The sequence below is a fragment of the Apus apus genome, chromosome 2 (assembly GCF_020740795.1).
Source record: "Apus apus isolate bApuApu2 chromosome 2, bApuApu2.pri.cur, whole genome shotgun sequence".
In the NCBI taxonomy this organism is placed as follows: domain Eukaryota; kingdom Metazoa; phylum Chordata; class Aves; order Apodiformes; family Apodidae; genus Apus; species Apus apus.
In genome coordinates, this window is record NC_067283.1 from 108,294,563 (window position 1) to 108,314,894 (window position 20,332).

A 20,332-nucleotide genomic window follows, 5' to 3' on the forward strand; every position below is an offset into this window, starting at 1 on the left:
TGGCAGTAAAAAAAGTTCCTTGAAAAACAAGAAGTGGCACAGCAAAACTGTGGCAGTGCATAATATTGGGATGGGACACAGAGCTGCCCCTCGTATTCGTGACCTTTATTTTTAAGAATTTCTCTACAGTTGTTGCAGTCTGAATTGAAATAGCATCATGTCTCCTCCTGAATATTCATGAAATTGGGCAATGCCATGCATGGCCAGCTCCCCAGTGTGGAGCTGGGCCAGTTTAGTGGCTGAAGGGGCTTGGGCTGTTGGTTTTCCCACATTCCCTTTCAGTTTGTGATTATTTTTTTTAATGTATGTGTGGTCTGTGAGATGTTTTTCCCATGCAGTCAGACGTTAGAATGAGCATCTTCCAGAGATCAAGATAAATATTTTTTAAATTTAAAGGCTTGATTCTGTGAGAAGTTTAATGGGCATTTATTTATGCTCTGGAGTAGTTCACTGGGCTTCAAATGCGAATTAAAAATGAGAAACACTCGGAGTGAAAGTTATCTCTGCAGCCCAGTGAAAGCTGCTGTTCATCTCCCCAGAAAACCTGGCAGGGATAGGGTGGGATATTTGTAAGAGTAAAGGAGGTTAAGGCTTATTTGTCTATCTTTTTCCAGGACAAAGGAAAAGAAAGTAGGTCCTGTTTTTACTGTATGTGTAGAGAGGACAGCAAAGCTTTCAGAGGAAACACAGGGTTGGGAAGGGGAAGCAGCCATTTCCTTCTTCCACTTTCCTCTTCACTTCCCTGTCCCTCCCCCATTGCTGGGAGGATGGCAAAATGCTGTCGGCGTTTGGGCTCAAGGCTTATTTTAGTGAGACTGGTTGAGGAATATGACTTGATGTGATTTTTTGGATATTTGGGTTAAGTGCAGAGCTTGAGGCAGCATTCCTGAGGCCTGCTCTGGAGGAAGCCATCTGTTTGGGTGTCAGCCTTCGTGTTGCCTCAGAAAACTGCTATTTCATTGACAAAGAAAAACATCTCTCGACTGTTCTCATTTAAGAATACAGTAGAAAAATTGGCATTCCCTGTTTCAGAGGGTCAGTGCTCGGAGTTGCTCAGAAAATTGCCATCCTTTAGCATGAAAACTTGCCTTTTTGAGGTGTGTGAAGCGACATGCACACTATTTGCCTGCAAATGAAACTAACGTTCAAACGTCTGTCTGGTTGGGCTCAGCACTTTTTTATTTATTTCAGATGCTTATAGCTAATTACCAGGAGAACTAAATTCAAAGTGACTCCTCATGATAGAGGTAGGATAGATCAGGAAATACAGTGATACAGGATAAATATGTCATTTTAGTGATGCCTCGGTACAGCATCACACTTGAGTTCAGATGGGCAGGTGGAAAGAAACCTTTCCACCTCCAAGTGTTTGGACCATTTTGCAAAATACTTTGAAATACATTTTTTTCCTTTTCTGGTCTCTGCTTGCTTGCCCGACAGCAGTGGCTCCTCTTGCTCCTCCTGTGGTTACAGCCTCGAAGTAGCTGCTGAAACAGCTTCTAGAGAGTAAAACTGAGGGGAAGTAGAGGATAGAGAACAGCGTGGCTGTGCTTTGTATGGTATCTCTAATGCCTAACAGAGCTTCTTTAATAGAAAAGGTTTCTTTTTGGCTCTCCTTGTGTTAGTGGGGCACAAGCCTACAAGAAAAAAAACCTGACAACTGAATATTAATGAAATGTCATTAACTGTAGCCAGAGCATGCTCTGGGAGAACTGGGTTGCATTTTCAGTGCATTTTAATACAACTTCGCTTATGCAATCCTGTTAAAAATCGTTGCTGTATGTCGCAGAAAGCTCATTAAATTTGCTACATAAAGATTACTACTTGGGGTGGGGGAGGATTAAAGTTTTAGTGACGGTTGCTGACTTTCTTGTGGTCAGAACAGCAAACTTAAATGTGGAGATGAAGGGGGGAAGCTGTGGTTTGGTCAGATTTTCTATCTGACTGGAAACACAACCTTAAATACTGTTAAGCCAAATGAGAGGAAACTCCATGAGCAAAATTCTTCAGAAAGGTGACATGTTTAAACAGTGGTAAACAGTTTTTTTTCCTGAGTATGAGTCTTTTATATCACATATGCAAATGAATATAAATATGTGTGTGTGTGTGTGTATGATAATAAAAAGAAATGTTTCAAAGTAGAATGTTAGCTTCATGCAAACCAAAATGTTCTGTTCCCCACAAAACCTGAGATGTTTCTGTTAGTGAAAGTCTGAGCTCGGTGTCAAAGAAAGCAGGTCTGCCCTTGCCTGCAGCTTTGGTGCTCATGGGCATGGCTGAGGGGGCTGATTTGCTGACACTCTTCTGCAATTTATTTTATTCAAACCAAGCAGTGCTTGCTTCAACAAGTCATTTACTGATCTCAGTTGAAGTGATGTCTGCAGACTGATAGCTCTAATTGGACACAAAGCACCTAGTATATTGGTGATCAAAAATAAGAAACATGATGACTAGTCATTGTATAGCTGGCTTGATACCACTGTATAAGGATGATGCTTTGCCATCAGATTAGGTCATGAAGCAGCTTTACTGCAGCTTGGAAAATTAGGATAAAAAATAGTCCTCTGATTGAAACTTCAGCTTTTGAAAGCTCTTCAGAGAAGAAAGATGTGCAAATGCAGATGTATGGGAGAAATTAAGCAGTCTGGATATGCACAGTTCTTAATTTAAAGAGAATAATTAATTTAACCACTGTGTTAGCTCACTTATTACAGCCACCCTGTCTTAAATGAAATATCAGAATGATCTGGGAATAAGTTGCCTAAAATTCAATCCAGAAATTGTTGATATATTAGCATAGTGTATTTAGTAGTTTCTGCAGTTGTTCTGCATGTACCAGTGTCAGCCTGTGGTAGCAGAAGTCTTGGTTTAGATTCATTAATTTCTCCCACATTTAAAAAAAAATATTTCATACACTTTACCACTCAGTTATCAGCAATAAAGTGATTTCTCTTTGAAACAACATTTGCTTTCTGATACTGTCAGGAGTTGGTCTCCTCCTCCTTGGCTGTTCGCTACAACAGCATAATTCCATCAACCTTGCAGCATCCTGTGAGTCAGGCCATTTTTTAAACACCAGGAAAAAACCTGATGTTTGAACTTATAAAGAAAAACTATGAGGTTCTCATTTTGCTGCACTTGTATTTAATTCTTTCATTTACATCAAGCAGGAAAACATGAACTCTGCTGGAGTTGTTCTGTTGGGTGGCTAAAGACTCAATCTGGCCAGTATCAGCCACACGCCTGCTTGGTGTCTGTTCCTGTTGAGTGTAGAGGAGTCCAGCCAAAACCTGCTCCCTGTGACTGTTGTAGGTGCCTGCAGACTGGCTGACTTGAAGGTGAGACCTGTAGCTGCAGTGGAGAGGGGCTGGGGGACAGACAGGAGCAGCCTTCAGGGGTGCAGGAACAGCAAGTCTGTTGCTGTGATTCGAGAAATGTTTTGGGCTGATGCAGTTGAGGACAGCAGGCCTTTTCCTCCCTCACAAAACCCAATAAAAGCTGATCACTTATTGGGTTGTTTTCTGCTTGTGTGCTTGTTAGCAGGATCGATTCCCTTACTTGGCTGGTTGTAGGAGACCTTCTGCTGGCATGATGCAGGGGGTGGGTAGATGGCTGAAGCAGCACAGTGTCTTTTGGTCACAGCATAAGCTTATTAGCATAAGTGAGGCTGGTTTAAACCAATTATCAAGCTGCAGTTTGCAGGAGGTCTACACAGGGGCTGACCTTTATTTAATGTAATGTTATTTTGGTGTCAGGATGTTCTGTCAGTCTCTGAAGGTTAAGTTTTCCGTGAGGGCAGTTTCTCTATGCACCAAGCCTCCAGCTGTGGGCTGTTCTACAAGTAATTTGGAGCATGGAGTGCAGGATCCTGTGCGGGAGGAACAGAATACCTAGCAGGACCAGACCCCTGGACTTCTGCAGGGCCAACTTTGGCCTCTTCAATCAATTATTAAGAGAAGTCCTATGGGACAGGGTACTAGATGGTAAAGGGGCTCAAGATAGTTGGTCAACATGCAAGGAGCACTTCTCTCAAGCTCAGGATCAGAGCATCCCAATGGGTAGGAAATCAAGTAAGGGAACCCATATGGTTCAACAAGGAACTGCTAGGCAAACTCAAGTGGAAAAAAAGAACCTATGGATCATGGAAGGAGGGGCTGGCCGCTTGGGAGGAATATAGGACTGTTGTCAGAGGATGTAGGGAGGCAATTAGGAAAGCTAAGGCCTCCTTGGAACTAAACCTTGCTCGTGAGGTCAAAGACAATAGAAATGGCTTCTTCAAATACATTGCAAATAGAACTAACACTAGAGGCAATATAGGCCCACTGCTGAATGAGGTGGGTGCCCTGGAGACAGAGGATATAAAGAAGGCAGAGGTGCTGAATGCCTTCTTTGCCTCATAGGAGGTTCCACATAAACATCAGAAAAAACTTCTTTACTGTGAGAGTGACAGAGCACTGGAACAGGCTGCCCAGAGAGGTTGTCTTCACTGAAGACATTCAAAACACACCTGGATACGTTCCTGTGTGATGTGCTGTAGGTGATCCTGCTCTGGCACGGGGGTTGGACTAGAAGATCTTTTGAGGTCCCTTCCAACCCCTAAGATTCTGTGATTCTGTGACTCTGTATGTTACCAGGTCTTTATAAGTCTTAACAGTGTTCATTTTTTAAAAACTCATACTGATCTTAGACAAAATTCAGTGTAGTGTGGGTTGGAATCTGTTTAACTGGTGTCTTTACACTTGGCTCAAGGCCCATTTTTGTATATTAAAAGTAAAGCTGTGTTGAAGAAGGTGTTGCCTGTTGTCTGTGACATAGACAAGTTTTATGGTAGCAGTAAAGGGTCACAGTCACAGTGAATCCAGTTGCCTCTTGCTCCCTCTGAGGCAGCTCCATTAGCCTGGACACCTACAAGGTATTTGCTCAGTCTTGGAGAGGACCAAGAAGCAGAGAAATGCAGGAGAACAAGCAGCATCAAACATGATGTATCCAAAGCTCAAATACACTGTACCCTAAGCTCGGATGTTAGCACCAGCTTATTCTGAAAATTGCTACGGGCTTAGCTATAAAGCAGCAGAAATGCTCCTGGCTATAAGCACAACCTTGGCCAGCCATGGCAATCAAGTTCCCTTGCCTGTTTATCAGTGTTCCTGGGCTAAAAGGCTGATAGAGAGTGCTTCCTGATCAGTATGATAAATGGAATTTTGCATGATAATTATGTTTATAGCAGGACAGATGTACTAAGAACACGTCCCCTAAAGACTTGAAATGAGCTATAAAAAGAACTAAATCTTTGCTGAAAATGCTGGCAGCAGTAGTATTAATTATGTAAGTTACAGCTGGTAATTGTCTTGTTTTATTTGAATGAGGCAGTCAGCTGTTAGTGGCTTGTGCTCTCTAGTACCAAAACAGCAGACTGTGCAAAAGGTGTCAGTCTTGATAATATAGTTATATATTAGCAATGCATCCTAATGGACATACTCTAGTGGCTAAGGAAGGGAAGATTGTGTTACAGTTAATTTCTAATTCTGTTTCATCTTTTTAATCAAAATACTTGCTTGTGTGCCTTCAGGAAGAGAACTTATTTTTCTTATCTACAAATTGTTTGATGTAAGACAATGCCTGCAGTAGGAAAACAGGCTCTCTTTGTGGTTATTGAGGATTGAAATGGAGGATTGCTAATTAGCTGTCTTGTTCCATTTATCTCTTTCACACTGGTGATAGGACTGAAAATCTTAGCCATGTATGGAAGACCCTACTGTTCTGCAAATCCATTACAGAGCATAAATAAGTGTGCATGTGCATAATACAGATATATGTATATGAATATAAAAGCGATCTAAAAACCTGTTAGAATTGAGTTATCATGCCTAATTTTTAAAATAGCAGTCAAATGAAGTCCAATTTGGTGATCATAGTAAGTATTTTGCCAGGTTTACAGTTAAATAAAGATCTTGTAGGTAACTAACCAAGTTCAAAACCCTGCTGGTCCAAATTGAATTACTTTTTTGTGACATATCCTAATGCATTTGCATTCCCAAGGCGTGTTTCATTTAATCTGTGGTAAATTGAGCTGCAGATAGTATCCCAGAGGAGTGTGCTTCTAGCAGTCCTAACTCACATCCTTGCTCTGGCTGATTAATCTGAAAATCCTTCAAAATTTCTCTCCCATGGTATTACATCAAAGCATCCCCAAATAAAGCATGTGAGCAGAATCCTACAGTGTGCTCCTTAGCATGAGAAGGGCTCTTTGTGTGTTTCATTAGGCAATGCTTTGGGTTTTTTAATGGGTAAACAGGCAGTTGACTTTCTACAAAGTGGAAGATGTGCTCATTGGTTAGCAAGAGAGCTGATGGCCTGGAATAACTGCCTGGAGATGCTCCTAAAAATTGTCCTTGGTTCCTTGTAACCTTTCATCAACTTAATTCATTGCTAATGAGTTGCAAGTTCATTGCAATTCATTGCAGAGCTTTAAAATTGCCACTGAGTCAGATGACAAAGTGTCTTGTTTTATGTTATCAAGAAAAATCCTCCAATTGATAGAGGACTAGGCAGTAGCACAGCTCTGAAAGAAGTCTTGGCCCCTTGTCTCTGAAGAGTGCTGGTGAAACTAGAGGGGAGATCAGAAAAACAGAAAATCTTTTTTAGCTTATATCCACATAGGTTTTATCCCTTACCCCTGCTTGCCCTAGGGAAATAGCAATATGATTGATTTATTCTGGGCAGATAGGCAAAGCCTTAAATATCAAATATACCCATTTCTGCATAGGCTTAGAGTTTTTTCTTCCTAAAGCCATCTAAAAAAGGTACATGTGTATAAATAAATAAAACACTGAGGATAAAAAAAAAAAGAGTCTTCACTAGAGAAGAGCTAAATAACTTTTTGCATCTATAGTCATAGCATTTGCCATCCAAAGTTGGGGGGTTGGACTAGATGATCTTTCGAGGTCCCTTCCAACCCCTAAGATTCTATGATTCTAAGATTCTATGAAAGTTCTCTTACTATGCCTAAGGTTGCACTTATCATAGCTACAGTTGTAACTACAGCACTACTCCTTCCCGATGTTGAAAATGTTTCAGACTAAATTGGGGTACAGTGCCTCAGCTTTGAGGTCTGGTGCTGTGATTTGCTTCTGTGCTTCCCAGACATTTGGAGACAGGCACCTCAGCCAGCCAGCTTTGACTGCTGGGAAGGTTTGGAGTTGTTGAATGGTGTCATACACCCTTCTTAAAGCTTTGTCAGTAAACCTTATGGCAATCCCTTTTGACAAGAGAAGTCCATAATCAAATATGGGATTGTGGAAGCCATCCCTGCCTCTACTAAGCTTCAGAAGTGGAGGAGGGAGATCTGCTAACAAACTGTCCCTCCTGGGACTTCACTGTCAGTTTTAAACTTTTTGTCCCCACCTCTGATGTGTATAGGTCCCCATCTGAATTAATATGCAGGGTATATAAACTCTCCATAAACACCTTGTGTTAACAATTTGTGATGGAACAGCTGGGTAAACCAGATCCTCCAGGCTTCCCATAAGGTTAGGGTGTGAGCCTGTTCTCAATTAATTATCTCTACCAGAAGACGGGTTGCAACTATATTATTAATGATTGCTTTATCTGTTTTCTTATATGCACTGTAGATTAGATCTGGTAAAGGGCTCAAGAAGCATTTGAAGTGGATCACTGTGACATACCAGGCATGGGTCAGCCAACCTCTTCCCTTCTTCATTGCATAATATGAATGCAACATATATTTTGGGTGTACTGGAGAGAGACTGAACGCATCAGGGATTATCACTGGAGTTATTTCGTACAGCAATCAGTCGGCTTTAAGAGGGCTGCCTGCTCTTAAATCTGCCTGAGCTGCTGCCTCTGGCTCTTCTGGCACGGCATGGCTGTACATGGAGGTAGTGAACACAGTACTGATATGGGTGAACCAAAGCCGGGGAGCTCACCAAGTATGTAAACATGAAATTTGGGTGTCATGCTGCCTTATAATAATTCTGGTCTTAAAGCAGCCCTCTAAGTTGCACTTTGGCTTGATTTGTCACTATGAGATGCTTTTTATTGCTCTGGTATTATAAAATATCAGTAGGTCCAGTCTAGCAGAGTGCTCTGGCAGCTTTCCTCACTTGGTGTGTTGCTAAATCTGCTTATAGAATAGAATAGACTAGCATATTGCAGTTGGAAGGGACTCTCAATGATAATCTCTTTCAATTGCTTGACCACTTCAGGGCTGACCAAAAGTTAAAGCATGTCATTAAGGGTGTTGTCCAACTTCCCAAGAGGATTTTTTTTTTCACCCAAAGTGATTGAAAACTGGCATCTCAGTACTGGGTATTTGCTGGCCAACCGACTAATTTTCACCCAGAAAAATTCAGTTATCTAATAATTAAACAATTTACGAAGCATTATTTCTGTACATCTAATAAGCCAGCACTTTGAAGGTATGTGGGGAATATAAGAATATAAAAGGCCATAAATTTGGGTCCCTTTCAGGTCTTCACATCCAGCTGTTTCTGTGATGACCAGTGCAGTGTGTGTTCCCGCTGTGAGAGAGTGTGAAGAGGCTGTTTGTTGTAGAGAGTAGGGGAGATGCTTTCTGAGCCTCCAGCCACTGCCAGTTGGCGTTGTATGGTATCAGGGAAGTATTGATCCCAGGAAAGGCAGTTCCCGTGCCTGCAGATGTAGGCTGCATTTGTTACGTCAATGAAAAGTTCATTAGGGTGATTGCTGGGTGCTCTCTGCTGTGAAACCAGGCAGGGAGGCTTCTAGGCAAGCTTCTCTAAATATTGGACACTACTGTACCACCATACCTTAGCAGCGAGCAAATGCTACAGCTGCACAACCAAAGGTTACCAGTTTTATGAGATCTCTGTAATACTTGCTTCCTGGGAGTAGGGAGAAGTGAGGGTTTCTGGAGGAGATCCAACCTTTTAAATGTCACCTTCTAAACTGTGATTAGTCTTTTTATGTGTACCTGTGAGAAGCTGTACCACTGTGTTTCGTTCATAGCTGGTCTTTCACACTGGAGATCATACAAACTAAATGTTCTGAATGGCTGGGACTGTGCCATTATGGTATGCCATGCTGAGCAAGGAGCCTCAGCAGAGAGAGAAGAAAATTATCTAATCCTCTGCTTCCACATATCAACCCAGTATCCTGTAACAGGAGGATGTTGTGCCCAGTTACACCAGCAGGGACAGAGGAAAGGGGGAGATAGGTTCCTCTTCCCAGAGCAATTACACTGGTTGGCTCCAGGATCTGTCCCTACCAAGAGGAGCAGGGAAGAACAGAGGTCTTTCTTGCCAGTCCCAGACCCACAGGCTTGCAGGCACATTGAAGAAGTTCTGCTGGACAGTAAGGATCTTCCTTTACCCTAACAATGCTTCTTATTGTACTGGTTTTGAAATGTTTCCCTGTTATTGTGAATATGTTTTTTAAGTAAAGCATTAGGAAATGCAATATTTTAAGTAAACACATCTTTTTGTACTCAAATGTCTTTACCATTCAAACTGACTGTGTGAACTAGCAGGCAAAAAGGCATTGATCCCCATGGATCTAGTAATATTTATGATTTTGGCACTGGGCTGTCTTGCATTATCACAAATATCACAGATAACCAGAAGTGTACCCACAATTGAATATCTAAGCTATCCATTATTTGACTTCTCTGAACAATGTGAATTGGCTTAGGCTTTAGCAATGCATGGCCAGGGAAAAGAGGGCAATTGGCTCCTGGGTGTGTAATAGAATGGTGGGAAAAAAGCCTTATTTCAAGGGAATTTGCAGCAAATGTTTCCAGAACTAATTCCAAAGTATGCACCAGTAAGCACTCTGATTGCCACCACCTGTGCCAGCGTTCGTATCTCATGCATGAAATGCTTCCTGCTAGCTTTCACTTGCTTGGTTTGGTTTTTATGTCCTCCTCATATTGGGCACTATCTTTTTCTATAAAAATAACTTTATGCAGGCAATTCACAGTGACTACGATACATTTTTTTAGCAATGTGATTTATTGGTGCCTATTCAGACATCTTCTAAGTCTGATGTTAAGATGTGGGGCTGCATAATATGTTTTCCCAGATGGCACATGTGCATCTGGAGGCAAGGCAGGGATATGAGGTAGGGCTGTAGGTAACCTAAGAAATACTGTGCGTGAAATAAAGGAAAAGAAACAGGAAAAGGCAGCAGTTTAAATTGCAAAGTTATGTATGCAATTAGAATTAGTCTTTTTTCCAGATGACTTAGATGTGTTTCCACGTGTTATGGTATCTACTCCACAGAGCCTTGACTTGCAAATGAGTTTCTTAGTTAATTCCAGAACTTTTGACTGCTCTAAAATACAACATTATGGGATTTGATACTTTAAAAACTGGTCTTGCAGTGTGGCCTACTCAAGTAGTATCCTCAGTTGTTGGTTCTTTTTTTCATTTCTTAGGGGTAGGTATCCTTAGGATCCGACTTGTAAGGAGCAATGTTGCTGGTGGACAGACCTAAATATGAATCGTTTTACAGTGCACAGTTTGTCAGGCAGAAACAACACATGAAAAGTCTGTTAGATTGATGCTTATCAGACAAAGGCTATTATGGTGTGAGTTTTACTGTAGAGAAAGGACATGAAGATGGAGAATTTGTATGTTCTTTAGTGTTATTGTATCTGCTTTGGCAAGCATCCTTGTTTTCATAAGGAGATTTCAACAAGATTGTTAATCTTGTTGTTTGCTCCTTCGCTAATTTTGAGTGTCTTTAATTAAGCTGGTGCCCATTCATGTCTTAACCATGATAATATGTGTTAGGTTATGAGGTAATGGCTGTTCTGAAAAATATAGCTGTGGCAGTGTTCAGACATACTCAAAATAAATCACTGTGCACAAGCCTTCTGAAAGCTATCTCGTTGCTGCAGAGTCAGTAAAGCGAAGGCAATGAATCTGTAAATCAGTGGTTACAGATAATAAAGGATGTAGATTTTAGGTGCTTCAGGAACTGTGAGATCTCTGCTGTCTTTAAATGAGTCCTACTGAGCTGCAGCTGTAGCTCCTCATTACAGCTTGGGTAGAGCCAACAGTAGGAGGATTGGGTGCAGAGGCAGCTGCTTGCAGAGGGAAGATGGTAGGTTTCAAACAAGATCTGTCTTCAGTGGATTGGGAATCCAGCTGCGGAAGGTGAAAATGAAAAGGCCCCCAAAGTCAATAACATACGGTTATTGCTCTGCCATTCTCCCTAGACTAAACCCTGTTTTTTTCCTTCACTAGAGATTTCATATCGATGCCTAATCTTGAATGCGTTTCCTCCCAGAATCACATCTTCTAGGAAGACTAATAATTAATACATGAATTTGAGCTGTGTAAGATGCTACAAAAAACCCAAAACCCAATTCTACCATACCTTTGGTTTTCTGCACACATGGGGATACACATTCACACTATACAAATGCTTTGTCAGTGAACAGCTTGCTTCTCAGCATTTTGAATAAAGTCTTCTGTCTCTTCGCAATGCTGCTATGCCTGGTTTTATATTTGATATAACCAGACCCAGGTGATCCCTCTGGGACATTGGGGCAGAGCCATGATAGAATTTCTTGGGCCATTTGAAGGATCATGTGTGTAAAGCTGCAAAATAATTTGTGAACAAAGCACTGTGTTGCATTACCACACTGTGAAAGGTCACCTGGATACTTCAGGATTGTCACATTGATTTCCTTAATTGTTCCTTACTTTTTTCTTTTTTTACTCCGCATTTGGCATGAGTATGATTTGTACACACACAAAACCTTCAGGATGGCAATGTTGGTATTTTTTATGCCAAGATGTTAGTGTGAAGACAAGGTCAGCAGGCAGCTTGAGTGCTGTGTATTTCAAAGCTTCTCCCTGTTGTGGGAGGATGATGCTTGGAGAAGGAGTTGGATTGCAATATAGGTTCCATACTCATTGCAGGGGAGACATCTGGTTCAGGAGGAGTCTGGCTCGGAGGGATATTCCTGCAATAGCTCTTCCTTCATCCCCTCGTTTTCTGCCCATCCATTCTGCTTACCCCAGAAAGGTTGATGGAGACCAATGAGGCATTTGGCATGGCATTGTTCTCCTAATTACCCCATCCTAAGGTTTGAAGGTCTCTGCTTGCAATACATATTTCAAAAGGAGAAGGTTGTTGGAGGCCCTGCTAGCTCAGGATTTCTTTGTCAAAGACTTCCCCTCACAGCTCATTGCAGAGGGCTGTGGTCTTAAACTGTGCTTGCAAGCTGACTGCGTGTAGACAACCACTAAGTGGAGGTCTCTTGGTATATTCTCTGTGTGTTTGGGTTGGGCCGCTGAATTAACAAAGTAACCCATTTCCAGCATGTGCCAGATGCTTTTAAGTCCCACTGTGGGCAGCGTTGTCAATGCACCCACAGCTTGGAAGCCCTGAATGGAGTTTGATGTTCTTTGCAGAGAATGGCTCTGCTGTGTAATTATTATAGCGCACATTAAATCCTGCTTTATATCGATTTGGGTACCTCCTGGAAATGCTGTTTCCCTTAATTTTTAACAGTCTCAGGTTTTGTTTTTCCTGTGTTTGTTGTCTTGTGATATTGGCAAAAGATAGGAAGAAAATGAGCTGGGACATAGGAATCCCAGTAAAAACTTCAGAGGGAGGGTGAAAGGTGACTCATTAGTGGGTCTTCCATCTTGAGTTCGTGCTGGGTCGTGTAGTCAGAGGTCAGGAAGTGAATGGGTATTCATACACAGCTGTTGTCTTGTTTAATGTTTCAGAAGAATCTATTAATTGATGGCAGCTTAGCCTGTGAGTTTGGGCAGAAACATTCAGCCAGTAGGTTGATTGAGAGTTGGAGAGAAAATATAAATATATAACGTATATAATATGTATTACAAGTAATAATATACTTATTTTTATATATATTTATTTGTAATATATAATATATACACTTATTTTAATCTTTCTGTTTCTGTTCCAGCGTCTAGAAGCCTGATCTTAGATCTCATTAAATTCTCTCTTTGTTTCCCTTTTTACTGTTCATGCCAGATTGTGCTTCACACTGTTCCCTCCAGCACCAATCGAAAAAAAGCACTGAAGTGTGCTGTTACTGTAGGATCACAATGATGCTCTGCCTGGTTTGACCTATGGGAGCTGCATATGTTTTGGTAACTCCCCAGGGAGTGTTTGCAAAGGCCTAGGTTGGCTTTTGGGTGACAGAAAGTTGGCTTTTGGGCAAGAGCTCCTCATGGAGTTTGAAGCTGGCATCTTTCAGAAGGGTGGATGGATGGCAGAGGGAGACCCTCCACTTACACCTATAGGCAGACCCTGAGGTATCCTTACAGGTATCCTGACCTCATTCCCCATCACTGCAAGTTTCATAATTACTTTCTCTTCAGTCCCCTCATGTACATATCTAGGGTAGTCTTCCCGTGGGTAGGATACCTATTTTGTGATATAGGCACAGTGAAAGTAAGGAATGAAGCATTTTCCAAGTGCCAGGCAGTCTAGTGCTTTTCTGATGCTCCTAAGCCACAATCGTAGAAATGAGGTTGTGACCAGAAGATAATATAGCCATGATGTTTCTCCGCCATGGAGCTAATTCACGCGTGTTTATATTCCCTGGCCACCTGAAGGGAGGAGGTGACCCAGTGGATATGTGAACTACCAACAGTCTTCAGCTGCTGAAATGTCTTTGCATTTCAAGGTCTCCTGTCAGCATTAACACAGTCAGCAGATGTTCAGATGTTTAGCACTTGTGTGTCCTGTCATCACTGCATCTCTAAAGGGGTTTGGTTGTCCCAGACAAAGAGGAGAAGCTTGTCCTGAGGGATGATTTTGTTCTGGGAGCACCCATGCTATTTGCTTCATCCATTGTAGGTTTCTAATCGTAACAGAAGCAGGAGGGCATCTACACCCACAACTTCCACAAAAATTAGGCATATTTAAATGCAGCTTTTTCTTCCTAGTTTTGTAACTGTGCTAGAAAGTCATTACACAGGGATTTATTTATCCTTATCTCTTGGATTATCATCGGCTCGCTTCCTTCCTTCCTGGATGAATTTATCCAGTGTTCTGATTGCAGCTCTGTTTTTTTTATCACCTCCTGTCTATGGGCCTTAAGACTTTGTATGTTTAACATAATTGAAATGAGTATTTTGCAGCAATTGACAGTGAAGATAATTTTCCACCAACTGGTGGGTTGGTTACAGTGAATCTTTTTTGCAGTGGCAATTTGCTCTTTTGATTACAGACCTGCTTTATTTTACTTCTTGTATTTTATTTCTTTTATTGTCCTTGTATTTTACTTCATTTTTGCAGCAGAGCCACATGTTAATCTGACTTTGGAGAGGGGAAATTAAGACAACATTTTAGGTTTTAAGAAACTTACACAGAGATTCAGACAGCTGGTCAAAGATAAATCCAGTATGCAAACAGGGTCATGAATATCTTGGAGAACAGCCGTTTAAAATACCAGGGCATATATATTTGTCTCGTTAGTCTCTTTGGACTGGGCTTGGAATTTGATTGTAGGGTATTGGTTATTTCTGGGCTAATGTAACAGTTGCACAAGGAACAGGGAGGAAACAGGAAAAAAAAAAAAAGAATACATGAGTAGGTGTTTAAGGGAAGGTGGTGTCACAGGATTTTAAAACAAAAAAAAATACCTGTAAGTTGCAAGAAACATGTGACCAACAGTGTCCTACAGGAGCTGATTGTTAGAACGAGATCATTATCTTTCCAGAGCTAAAATGCTGACTTTTGTGTGCTTGGGGATGTGGGGAGAGAGGGATGAGTTTGGTACAGGATGTGGTAGTTAAACTAGGAGGAACTTTTTAGGGCTTTCTGTGAACAAGGAGAAATGAACATTTTTACTGAAGTATCTTAAGTTTTGTTCATAAGAGTAGTTGTGGTTTAGTGTTAGCTGGCTGATACTTAACTTTCCACAGGTTTTAAGGCATTTTTTATTAAAAATGCATCTACCTGAAGACTTGTCCCAAAGCCTGCACACTGTATGAGTCACAGTGCTATTTCGGTTTTGGCTGTGTATATATATTCTTCCTCAACAATAGAAGGATTTTCCCCTAATTGTCATTGAAACAGGCCATTTTTTAATTACAAAATAGGTATCAACACAGCTTTACATCAGAATGATAGTGATTTGTCATATAAAACAATTTGGATAATTTCAGTGCAAGTGTCTACGTATACCAGCTATAGCACGATAACCAGATTTTGAAAAATAACCCTTTTAGAAGTTGTATAGACAAACCCTGATTGCTTGCCTGCAGAAAGAAAGATGGTAAATTATTTAAAATATTAAACACCAGTTGAGGCAATTAATTTTTAATGAAGACAATGCAAAACTGGTTTTGCTTGTATTCCCTGGAATGCCCTTTCAAAAGCTTTGCTTTTCCAAAATTGTTTTTTTTTCCTCTGTGTGTGGCACAGGATGTGACTTGATTCACAGCAGGTAGGTTCATTAGTTGGCATTTCTGGTATAATATCCAGCTGTGCAAAGCTTATAAATATTGGTATTTAGGTCATCTTAATCAGGTCTTGAAATAAAGACTTAAGATAAAGTGGAATAATTGCACACACTTAATTGAGGCTGTACTTCTTCAGTGAGAAGAGGGTGCCATTCCCAGGCAGAATGAAAGGATCTCAGCAGAGTTGCTGCAAATCTACCTCACCAGTGCTCCTGTGTTTGTGCAAGGAGCTGAAATTATTAAAACATTTATTCCAGGGAGAGATGTAAGATATGGCAGTTTTCACCTGGGTTGGGAGCTGAACTGGATATCCTCAGTTTCACTGCTCCCAGTGCCAGCACAGGGAGAGGATTGGGCTGGGGTAGCCACCATTTATATCACTGCAGGCTTCTGTGTGACCTGTGCTTCTTCATTGCTGGTGATCTGGGGAGGGTTTATCTGCTTTCTTCCTTCCTTCCTGGATGAATTTATCCAGAGTCGTACTTACATTCACACTAGTTAAGAGGGATCTCGGGTATCAAATTCTCTCCCAGGCTTGAGTGAGCAAAGAGCATCCCCTCCCTTCTTTGTGCAGACTCACTTGGCGTGTTAGGTCCCCAAAATACTGCAGAATCTACTGGTGAGAAACAGTGTAAACTCTTACGTGCCAAGAGGGGTGGCAGCAATTCCCACCCATCCTGTGTGACATTTGAGGTTAGCAAGTGAAAAAACTGCAGAATCACAGAATCTTAGGGATTGGAAGGGACCTTGAAAGATCATCTAGTCCAATCCCCCTGCCACAACATGTCTCCAGCAAAGGAGACTCCACAACCTCTCTGGGCAGCCTGTCCCAGTGCTCTGTCACCCTCACAGTAAAGAAGTTTTTCCTGATGTTTATGTGGAACCTCCTGTGTTCCAGTTTGTACCCATTGCCCCTTGTCCTATCACTGGACATCACAGAAAAAGCCTGACTCTGTCCTCCAGGAGCCAGGAGGCAGCATCCCTGGTGCTGGGTTTAAGAAGTTACAGTCAGCAAGGGAAGCCGGAGGAATCTGGACAGTCAGCAGGCAACTGGATGACCAGCGTTTAAAGCTACCCTGGCGCTGATGAACCGCAGTTGTGTGTATTTCTGCCAACCAATGCATCTGCCTTAACAACGGATGCAAATGTAGGATCTTCAAACCCATCTGTGCCCAGCTATTGGCACTGAAGTTGAGGATGGTGCATAACTTTGGGTGAGGACAGGCTTGGAGGAGGGTTGCAGTGACAGCTGGAATTTGCATTTGATATTATACAAGCACCTTACAGCATCTAACAGGCATCAAGGGGAAGTACTGTGTAACTAGTTTGATGAATTAAATAATATTAAGAAGGTGGCAAGATTGTACTGTTGTTTTTCTGTCTTTGACCAACAACTTGCAAAGTAAGTTTTGATGTTGTAACCCCACAATATGGGACGATACCATCATTTAAGTGTATAATTAAGCTGATGACGTACAAAGAGTTATTAAAAAGCAACAGACATCATCTGGCATCAGTACTGCTGGTAGTTACAACTTCCAACATTTGTTTATGGACCAATGTAGCTGGAAATGGAGGAGAAACTCCTCCTCATCTGAATTTGTCCCTATAAGCTCATCTCTGCATCCTCCTGAAATGCAGTTTATTTTTTCTTAGCATTTTGAAGCTGTATCCTATCTTGCACCAGATCTTCTAAAATTCTAGCTCAGACAAAGCCTGAAGGGATTTAGGTTTGCATATTTTCCTAAGAGGATTATGCTTCACACTTTGTTGCTCTGTTAATTGTTTCAGGGGGTATTTTTTATTATTTTCTAGGTACACGAAAAACCACATACACATTCAAATTGTCCTGAAATGTGGTGTCTGTGGGTTGGTGATAGAAATCTGGTGTTTGAACTAGTAGTAACCTGAATCACCAAACCTCAGGGTTATTTTGAATTGAAAAACATTTTGGTAATCAGATTTGCAGCATGGCTGCAGGAACAGTTGTAGCAGCACAACTGGAGGCGCTAGCAAATTGCAAGAAGGATTAGAAACTGCTTACACTGGCATCTGAGAGAACAATTTATGGTGAAATACAGCCCAGGAATAAATTAATGAGCACCCTTCAAGCACAGGAGTGCTCACAACACACTTCAGGTTCTGTAAACTATTTACTTGCAGATAAAGGGAGTAATGTAGTTTGGAGGGAAGGATATTAAGGTAATTGGGGAAAAGTGGTGGTAATCTGTGAGGACTTTTATCATTCAGGTTCCCACTCATAAAATCACTGACAAAGCAGTGTATGCCTCAGCAGTGGCCCCTAGGAGCAGTGGGTGCTGACACTCCTCGTGCTGTCACAGCTGCTTAACACCCACCAACAGGGTCATTTTGAGGAGTGCCAGCTTAGTTTTTAATTATGTACCTGGGGTTGGCTGTATCTTATGTTTTTTACACATTTATTATTTGTATTTACAGTGTTTTTTTCAGGGCTGGATTCAGCTCCTTGTTTTGTGCTGCCATTGGGGTGTTTGAAGGTTGTACAGCAGCAATTGCTGCTAAAACTAAGCCTGTACTGGGGCTTCTCTCCTGCCTGCTTCAGCAGTTGGGAAATCTTGAAATCGTAAGATTTCCTTATTTCATTTCACTGAGGGTGGGAGAGAGATCTGACTCACTTGTAGAACGCTGGTTTAAAAAAGAACTAAACTCATCTGTGCTGCTCAGAGGGGTGGTTAGAGTTCCCTTCTAAACCACTGGTTTGTGCCCAGTGCTACTGGCTCCGTCATCTTTCATCTCACTTCAGTCATTCCCCACAGGATCGATGAGGCAGACATCACTGAGAAATGAGTGGCACTTATTTTGTATAACGGGCAAGGGGCAAAGAGAAGTGTCTCCTATGGCAGTATAAACAACAGGCAGTCTCTGCATATCTCCACCTGCATAATTTTATCAAAGAACTGTACTTGCAGCATTACAAGCTATGCCACAGCACGTGTGAGACTGGTGGTTGGTGGGTTTTAAACCTTTCGAGGAAGGAAAACTTGAAAGCACAGGCTGAGGAGAAACTGTTGGAAAGTTTCAACTTCTGTTTTGCTATAGAGGCTTGTAGGGAGTAAACTTGCTTCTACTTGGGATCAAATTGCTTTAGTAAGGTAAACAGAACAGAATAAAATGGATTAATATGCAAAGGTACAGCTTAGCTAGTGAGCAGTGGTTTGTGAGCTTTACTTAGTAGCAGCTCAGAGAACTTTCTCATGCCCTCTAACCCACAGGGATCTTTTGTGTTCTCTTTCTCTGCAGACGTCGGCTGATCTCACAGCGATCTTCTCTGGAGACTCTGGAGGACATCGAGGAAAATGCCCCGCTGCGAAGGTCATTTTATTTACTCTCCCTCTGGTTGCTTGTCTGTAAGGCATGTGCACGGATAGACTTGCTGTCCCTGTGCATGTTGGGAAGTAGCTGGGTGTTCATGTTGATCTTCATAGTGGGTAAAGGTATTGAAACCTTACGCACCCTGTAAGGTGGTGGGTGACATGAGTTATACGTTCCCTGGGTGTAGGTTGTTCATTAAAAAAAATCAGTATTTAAATAAAATGTCAGGAAAGAAAAAGTCAGATTTGATTAATTAAGAAGTTTAGTTGTCACTAAGAGGAATGACTAGCCTCTAACGCAGTACCTTTAAAAAGTAGTTATAGCTGCTTTAATAAAGGAAGCTTTTGGAGGCTAGTATTTTTAGTAATCTTATTTTCTATGGATTTTTATCATTTGTTCTCTTGGTACATGCACTCTTACTGTGGTAACCAGCATTACCATCTTTGTTGGCTGGTAAGATTTGTGACTGCTACTTCACTAGTAAATCTGCCCCCCTATCTTTGTTATACCAGTATCTACCATTCAGTTTTATTTCTGCATCTGGGAGGCCAAAGCTTCTCTGGGGAACGCAGTAATTACGTCACCAGGCAGTCCTCTGGGGTGATGGAAAATGGAGCAACTGCTTAACAGTTCAGAAATGGACTGATCATTAATCTGACCAGTGTGTGGTATGCTTCCAGGTCAGCTGTTTGGCAAGGCAACAGCTTAATTTTGAATGTCTCTTTATCTTGGGACCCGTAATTCAGTTGGTTTATATTGATATTTAGCCTGTAGCCTTGTTTATCCACATGCAAATTGGTTGTCTCTCCCCACCTTGAAGCAAAGGCTTAATAGCAGAGGCTGTACCAACTGGCATGTTACCAAGGCTTGATTGCTTTTACCAAGCTTCCTGTTGAATGCTTAGCAGCATGTTATGAGGCATTCTCATAAATGATTCAAACAGGTATAATTGGCAAAAGATATAATCAAAGTATGCTTCTCAAGGCAGTACTTTTACTTGCCAATTTGCAAAATTGGTGGTAGAACGTGTCTCTTGGTACTTTCCCCGTGAAGAGGCTAACAAGGCTGATTGCCATTTCTGCCTCCCTCCTGTTAGAAAAATCCTTGACATTCTCTTACCCTCTAGTTGCAGAGTTATAGGGTGTCTCCCCCTCAGGGTGTGCCTGTGCAGCGTGATGGCATTTGGGACTGGCAGTCCCTGGTGGCTTGAGACCAGATCTGCGGTTTCAGTCCAACAAAAGGACCTCCTGGGGTTGGGCTGAACTCTGCCTATGCGTAGGAGAGGGTGGGAAAAGTAGATTAGGGAGGCTCAACACAGGGACTGTGGCTTGGTCCAGCAGAGGATGCTTGTCCCTTAGCTCCCACAGAGGATGCAGCGGCTGCGGTCCAGCCGCCCTGGCCACACAGCCAGCACAGGAGTTATCTCCGGTGCCTGCACGCCCTGCCCTGCCTTGCAACAAAACAGTACTGAGAGGAGACAGAGAAAGCTTTCACATGTGTGGTGGTTTCAGATGATTAAAAAGAGC

At 41.8% G+C, this 20,332-nt stretch overlaps 1 protein-coding gene across 1 annotated transcript in view; it reads left to right on the plus strand.

The window, feature by feature from the left end:
- CABLES1 (Cdk5 and Abl enzyme substrate 1) overlaps positions 1–20,332 on the plus strand; it is a 78,963-nt gene that overhangs the window by 20,797 nt on the left and 37,834 nt on the right. The window contains exon 2 of the mRNA XM_051612846.1: positions 18,735–18,806. Coding sequence (XP_051468806.1) covers positions 18,735–18,806 — 72 coding nt within the window. The remainder of the gene's footprint in view (positions 1–18,734; positions 18,807–20,332) is intronic.